Source organism: Alosa sapidissima, chromosome 3, assembly GCF_018492685.1.
Source record: "Alosa sapidissima isolate fAloSap1 chromosome 3, fAloSap1.pri, whole genome shotgun sequence".
Lineage (NCBI taxonomy): Eukaryota > Metazoa > Chordata > Actinopteri > Clupeiformes > Clupeidae > Alosa > Alosa sapidissima.
The window spans coordinates 21,485,076-21,493,245 of record NC_055959.1 but is presented as its reverse complement, the minus strand read 5'-3'; the positions used below and the strand labels follow the sequence as shown (position 1 = coordinate 21,493,245).

At 44.1% G+C, this 8,170-nt stretch overlaps 1 protein-coding gene across 4 annotated transcripts in view; it reads right to left on the bottom strand.

Annotated features, from left to right (window-relative positions):
* Window positions 1-3,223: 3,223 nt before the first annotated feature.
* LOC121706130 (protein shisa-6) overlaps window positions 3,224-8,170 on the bottom strand; it is a 52,979-nt gene continuing 48,032 nt past the window's right edge. For all 4 annotated transcript variants that reach the window (XM_042087611.1, XM_042087613.1, XM_042087612.1 and 1 more), the window contains one exon: window positions 3,224-5,825. In XM_042087611.1, the coding sequence (XP_041943545.1) occupies window positions 5,125-5,825 (701 nt within the window). In that variant the 3' untranslated portion in view covers window positions 3,224-5,124. The remainder of the gene's footprint in view (window positions 5,826-8,170) is intronic.

Here is an 8,170-nt window from a genome sequence, read left to right as displayed (position 1 = left end):
ATTGTTTTAGGGAGGGCTGATGACTTTGATTTCGGTCACATCTGTGAAGATTTTTGCCTGTGCTATCGAGTGTTCAGTGCTTCATTTATATGCACCCCATGGTCAACTGGCCTTGGCTTGGATGTAGATATGAACTGTGGCTTATTCTGCAAAGCTAAAGCACAGGTTTTAATCTTGTACGCTGGGGAAATAATTGTTTTACTGTTTTTGTTTGAAAACCCTGGGGATGGTGTATCTTCTCAAACAGTCTGCTGTGGAAAGCCAATTAAAGTCCATACTATGCTGCTCCAAACAAAACGCTATTAAGTCCTGACGTTAATTACCAAAAATAAGTTTAAAAAGGACAGAATCTTCCTTTCATTTGCTCTGCTTCTGCCTCCAAGATAATAATCAGCTGCATGTTCTCAATATTTATAATTCATTTTTCACTTTATCTCGTTCCTTTTTTGTTTATTTTTGCCTCTCCTCCTTGCTCTCTGATCCATTTTTTTTTTTAATCTCACCTCTCTTACCTGCTCTCTCTTTTTTTTAATAACACCGAAGGAGCCCTGTGTAACAACGAAACGTGCACTATTAAACAAGCAGACAGAGAAAAGAACCAGCTGTTCATTTCTAGAAGATATCAGCTTGGTACTTTTTAGTTTGGCTCTTGTCTGCTTAGGATGGTGTGAGCGCATGATTTCAAATTGAAAAGTAGTGACTGTTCATCTGTACTCAGAGTGACCCCTTTCTCCAGACCCTCTGAAGCAGAACGAATGTGGAGTCAGTTACATGTTTACTCCACATCAGAGATCTTTGTGGCAAACACTTGTTTATCTCTAATCCCCAGGCCCAAGCCTGCTCCCCTTTCCTCCAGTTTGATGCCTCCAACATCTCTCAGACTGGGAGATTTAATCTGGGCCGCTAGGCTGACGCCCCCCCCCCCCCACCTCCCCACCTTTACTGGAAGAGCTAACTCCATCAGCGTCAAAAAGGATAGGAAAACATGCAACAACACATCGCATCCCCATTTTATTAGACAGCTAGCCAGTCCCCAGCCTCTCCTCCAGCAGGATGATGGAATTATGCACTGCTCTTGAGTAGGGAGGTAAGATCTGAGACAAGAGAAGCTTGTGAGATCACATTTTAATGGAGGGTGTGTAAGCAACTGCTTTAAGGTGTGAAATGGCCAAGATCCTGTCTGTCAAGTGTGAATGGAGCATGTCAACTCTAAGTCTGCAAAGATGGTCGAGTATGTGTAATGTTATATATGACCTGACAATAATCTTGATGACTTTGTGACATTGTGTGATATTTGTGATTTAAAAAAAATCCATCTATGATCCTACCATCATTCTTGTCCTTGTTAGCATGTGGATGACTGTCCTGCTTTTCCATGAACTTGATAGTTACATATCCATATAAATTTTCACAACAGTGCAGTGAGTAGTTCAATTCAGAATCACATATCCATATTCAAGTATCCATAACATGGCAGACTGTGCAATTTGCTCTCATTTGCTATGAGGGAGACAGAAGATTGCACTCCTTCTGCAGTCAAAACTGTTTAAGTGCACCAGAGTGGTGTTTCATTATGCTAATTGGTGGCATAGTAACAGCAGGTGTTATTCACAATGAGGCATTTGAACGGAAGTAATTGTTTACTTTCTGTGAGACAGAGGACTTTTTTCGTTCTCTGAAAGCTCGAGCTCAGGAAACATATCTGCAGTTCAAAATGGCCTTGTTAGAGAGCTAAGCCACAACTATGCATACACATGCTAGACATGCACCCCCTCTCTCTCTCTTTCACACACACACACACACACACACACAAACACACACACACACACACACACACACACACACACACACACACACATCAGGCTGCGGGTGCCCTTGGTATTGACCCATGCCCTGGCGTGGTGCTCCTCACCTTGCAGAGAGAGCCCTGTGCTTTTTCCATCTAAATGCAAATAGATGCAGTATGATGAAAACAAGAGCAGCGCTCACTTTCCCACCCATTTCTACGGCAGGTTTGTAAAGAGCCGTGACTGCAAGCCTTTACTGGAGTTTTCATCCTGCGGCGTGCGCACATCCTGCCCACCCTCACTGTGAATGGAAAGAACAGTGCTCGTACCAGAGGCCTCTAGAAGGACAGAGTGGGTAGAAATATCTATGTCATCAAACAAAATGGTTTCCGTGGTGTTTTATTTTTTTTCTCTCGTCAGGTTTGTTTTTCCAAGGAGCTGCGAGTTTGAGACAATCCCTTATCACTGTGCGTTCAGTGTCTGGTGTGAGGAAAACAAACCAGAGGCTTTTAGGAGTTCGGCTGAAATGGTGCCCTGTGGAGCGGAGGTTATTAAAGCCATTGGTATTGTTATGCGCTTGCTCAGCTTTTAATGAATTGGTCACTCTACGGGGGTATCTCTGATGAAGAAACCAGCTTGACTGGGGAGACAAAATGTGCGGTGCCGGAAAAATAATAACCACAGCAAAAAGTATACAAAAACGACTAAAAGCAACACTATTCAGCTGAATACACTCTTCTGAAAACTTTCTGGTAATTTGCGAGACAGCTAATGATCATCAAAGATCAATGAGTCAATTCATTTTTGTACCCACAATAAGCTGATCATGTTTTCTATCTTCTTATTATTTAAATGTGAACATACAGTATATCCAATACCTGAAGAGCTAGACTTAACTTTTAGTAGTTACTTTTAGTTTAATGTCACACCCATCACACAATTTATGTCACATTAATTTGAGAGGGAAAGTGCTAATTTCAGTTTTGGAGGCAATGAGTCAACACAGTCCAAATGAAGGCATGCATCATTTATGACTGTGATGGGAAAGGCTTTTGGAAGTCCATCAATGATATTAATGGACTGACCTGAACTTGTGTTTTCACAGCAAAGGATGCAGCAAAAAGATGAGGATGAGGCTGTTGGGGTGTTGTATATGGTGATGTGAAAAATTAGTTTAGGATTTAAATCTGAGAATTTACTTAAACTGTTGGACCTGCGTGTGGTTCTGGTTCTTGTCCTACTTTTTGCTGTTTCTAGACAGACCAACCTCAGTGTTTCAGGACCACAAATGCTTCACATAGAAATACCATATTGAAATGCAAATCTTGCTTTGCCATTTCTGTTGCCACCTTGCTACAGTAAGATAAATAAAGCTGTTCAGCAGTTTCAACAAATTAGTCTGAAGCAGTGCCAGAGTATGTACAATCACTCCTGACTTGGCTAAATTCCCTTTATTCATAATCAACAGAGACAGTATACTTGGGAAACATGTAAAAAACAATCCCAGACTTCACCAGAATGATAATAGTTTGAAACAGAACTCACAGAATGTGCTTTGTATGGAAGCAAGAACGTTACAGAGAAACAGTCAGTGAGCTGATAGGCTAGAAGCTTGTTGTCAGGGCCAGCATGTGTTCCGATCCAGATGGCTGCGGACTCTGCTGAGTCAGTCTGGGCCAGTTCTGGCTCACCTGTACAGAGTTAACGGCAGTCAAGGAAAGAGAACAATTCTTTGAGGGGGCAAGGCAAGGATATTGCCTCAGTCGGAAGAAACAATTAAGATGGTGAACAATATAACACATAATACAATAACAAACCAATTAAATTCTCGACCCTCTATTGCAATGTTTTCCTTGTAGAAATGTGAGGTAATGTCTCAGCTATTATCACTCTCTATTATCTCGTCTGAGTCAAAATGTAGGACAAGCACATGTTAATAGCAACCCAACGACTACAAATCAATATGACAGAAAATGAAATGGTATGATTTGGGCCTCCACATGTTAAGGCATTGCTTTAATTAAAACTACAGGACAAACAATCCACAGTCTTAAGCCTTACTGATATTTCTAGAGGTACTCAGAACAATGTATTCTTCTCTGATCAGTTCAGTCACATACAAACTGCTGGGACACTGTAACCATTACAGAACGTGTATTACTTTAATTCCGACAAACGCATGTCATTATTACACAACACCACACTGAAAATTTCATATACTGGGATGCCAGGAGACATTTGAAAGTACAGAGACATGACCTGTTAGTTGGTTTAGAACGTAAACAATAAGAACCAACATGTTCTCAATAACGTTGATCTGTAGCGTAAGTGAGTTTTGTGAAGCTGCCTGTGGACAGGGGTGTGCAATTGGATGTGGAACATATTAATTCACAATCACTCTTCAAGATTGAAAAAAAGAAAAATGGATATAAACGAGGGAGGACTATATGTTGCACACGTTATTGTACAATTTTGTAGCATCAATTGTGTACTCCATGGTCTGTTGGGTCAGAAATGACACTTGCCTGTCTTTGACCCCTGTGCTCAAATGGATAATGAAAGTTGAGACTCCAGGCCAGCACCCTACCATTGTAATACTGCTCACATAGCCTATTTACAATCATCTAAAGCAAAGGAAATTGCCACTGTTTTTCACTAAGAAGCGGATATGCACTGGCCATTTTTCAAAAAGAGAATGAAAGAACAAAATGAAGGAGGAGAACGGGGAGAAAAACAAATTGATTGTGCTTTTTAACCCACATTTCCATTTCGTTGCTGAAATGGGACAATTTTTGAGAGGCACTGCCAGAAGTGCTATCAACAGTTTATATAATCAAGAAGAAACTCTAAAGCTATAACAAGGACTGGAAATACAAATATTAAATCTATTCATGTATTTATAAAGTTAATACAGTCTCTTTGCCAGGTCCACCTTAATATTTTAAAAATATCCCTCAAGTTCAGCCAACTGTTTTCAACGAAAGCTCCTTCTGCCTCCACGTGCAAAGCCCTTATGTTTGCCCTAATAGTGGAAAAAAAAAATGTTTTTGGTCGGGAGAATCTGTAGATCCTACTCGTGATAACCCAACAGGGATGGCAGAAAGAGAGAAGCATGAGCTGAAAGCAAAGGATAGTTTTCAAACGGAATTGATTAAAAAGGAGACCCTCTTTGCCAAGTAGGACAACTCCCCAGCCGAACCAAGCTGTCATGGGGAGTAGGGGTTCAGCACTACCCTGTTGCTGTTGTAGCTACTGTTTGTCAAATCTCTCTGTTCAGTTTTACGGTCCTTCTCAAGAATTCTGTTTCACCCAGCCTCCCCTATAGATTCTCGCTGCGTTAAACAGTTACTTCGGTCTTGCTGGCCGTGCGATACTGGTGGTGCTGATGGCCAGGGCCAGGGATGTATTGGAGATGGTCAACGGTGTGGGTCCGCCGCGAGGCGAAGGCCTGCCGCTTGTTGGTGCTACTGGGCGGGTTGACGGACAGCAGGTTGTGGTTGTGGTGGTCGTGGTGGTCGTTGCTGGAGGCACTGGGATGCGAGTGCATCTTAGTCATCTTGTAGTGGCGGTCCATGACGGGTGTGGTGGGCATGTACATGTCCGCGTGCGAGAGCGCCCGCGACATGGCGCCCTTCTCGCGGAAGTTGGAGCGCCGCAGCGAGAGCATCTTGTCTGGCGACAGCAGCGGGTCCTGCGAGTGGAGCCGGTCGGCCGAGAGCAGCTGCTCCTCCGACAGGATGCGGCCGTGGTACGGCGAAAGGGGACGTTCCCTGCCGCCGCCACCGCCTCCTCCTCCACCACCCCCACCGCCGCTGCTGTACGCGGCCAGGCTGTACTCCTGGCGGAGCGGCGCTCGAGCCGGGGAGAGCACGTGGTCCTGGGACATGGCCCTCTGCACACGCTTCGGCTTCTGCCTGGGCTGCTGCTGGCTGGGTCCATCACCACTCAGCTTCACCAGGTGCGTGGGCAGCCCCCCCCGGGGAGCCACGTCGGGCAGGTGACTGCGCTTCCGGCTGTAGTACTCATCCATGTCGTCGGCTGCGTGCGGAAGGAGAAAAGGAGGATAAGTTATACTAAATAGTTCTGAATCTGGGGCTAAAAGACAGCATAGCTTCTCTCTCACAGCTCCCTTATTTTTGTATGAATATGTTATAATATAATATATGTCCTCTGGTGGCCATGGAGCTGAACATGAATATTGAAACTGATAAGCACATTTGTAAAGAACTACAGCAACTACTTCACTGGACTGGACTACTGTAACGAACTTCTCATTGGGATCCCTAGCAAGAGTCTGCAGAGGCTTCAGTACATCCAAAACTCTGCAGCTAGGATCCTGATGAGAGTGTGGAAACATGAGCACATTACCCCCATTCTCCACTCACTCCACTGGTTTCCCGTCTCCACCAGGATTGAGTACAAGATTTCCCTCCTCACTCACCAATGGACATGCCCCCCCTACCCCAAAGAAATTATCAACCCACAAAACACAACACGCTCCCTCCGTTCAACTCACTCAAACCTCCTCCACATACCCAGAACCAGACTCAGGACCATGGGAGATAGGGCTTTCTGTGCTGCTGCCCCACGTCTGTGGAATGCCCTCCCTGACACCTTGAGGGCACCACAATCCACTGACTGTTTTAAAAAAGGTCTTGACATTTCTTTTTAGCAAAGCTTTTGGTCCCCTTTAGATGTTTTTTAAAACCGTTTTCCTTAAACTGCTCATCTTTTTTTAACTTGTAGCACTTTGAGATCTATGATGAAAAGCGCATTATAAATAAAATGTATTATTTATTATTATTATTATTATTATTATTTCACTACTTCTTTTAAAGTTGCACAGCCACAGCTTCCAGACCCAGAGACCATTAGCACACTGCACACATCACAAAGTTCAGAAAGTGAGCTTCTGAAAGTTAGTCAAATGTTTTTGTTCTGCCCTATGTTCTAAGATATTTCAAGGTATGGCATAAGGAGGAAGAAATATTGTAGATTCTTGTAGAAGAATAGGGAGGTGTCATGGTTATGAGAAGTGTGCTTAGCTTAGCTTAGCTTACAAATGTCAGCTCAGTGAGGCTTGACCACTCGGCAAGCGCCTATTAGGAGCTCAGGGCAGCTGGTGTGGCACAACATGAAGGGCCTCTGCACCAGTGCTGGGCACCACGGCACACACAAATACACACACACACATACACACACGCGTGCGCACACACACACACACACACACACACACGCACACACACACGCCCCTCGATGAAGCTCTGGCAAAGAGCGGAGCTGACTGCTTGACCCTGGGCAGGGCCTAGTGAGGGCACTCATCCTCCCTGCTCTCTGGGTCTTAATTGGTCGGCTCGACTCTGCATGACTGCCTTTCTTTAAAAAACGGCTCGTCTGAATTCTCTGGTTCCTGGGGATGGCACTCACGCCAAGGCCCTCATTAACCGAGTTTCTCACAGGGAAGGGTTGCTTTTATTCCAGCTCTTTCTTTCATGAATTCAAAAACTGATCTGGTTTTTGTACAGTTGACACACGGATAGATGGGAATGAGCTCTCCAATTATGTGAAATGGACAAGAAATGTATGTCAGAATAGGGAAACGTCTGGAGCTCATTCAGGCTGCAGTCATAACTCTTTTTGGGCTCAGTTAAGGAAAGTAGGAAAGAATACATATACGATTAACTACACAGAAACCTTGTTCTGGAATCAAAGTTGGATGTTAGGTTTGTTTGGTGGTGTAAGCATAGGTCTCGCTGTTAATGCAAATCTTTTTAGGCTGTTGGGCTGACAATATATAAAGTCCATTGAAACACAAGTTTGTGGACTATATTTGTCCATCTCACTGAATGGATGCCTTATCTAACTAATCACACTTAATGTTCTATTGTTCTGTAGAATTACAGCTGATTCAGTCCAATCTACAGTATCTCCACTTGTGGTGAGACGAAAGCGAGGCCCCTATTAGAGATAAAACAACCCCAGACAATCAGGCCGCACTGGGCAGCTAATTAGCAGCAGGTGGCTGGCGTCCAGGCCCGTGATCATTAGAGCGTGCCTATATTAATCCACAGCGTGGGCAGCTATTGATCCCCAGTCTGGAGCACAGCGAGGCCAAAACCTGTCCTCCTGTGAAACCTTTCCTTCCAAAGTGATCTTTGGAGAGGGGATTTAGCATCAGGGCTAGCCTAAAAGAATAGAGTTAGCACAAATAATATGATTGCATTCGCCAGGACACATAGGAGGGATTAGATGAGGCCTTGTGTTGTTTTGAACAGTCTTTTAATCCTTTTTATTGTGATTAGACAGCAGGAGAAAACTAGAGAGAGAGTGTGATCAGATACAACCCCCCCCCCCCCCCCCATCCTCTTCTCTGTCTGCACTCA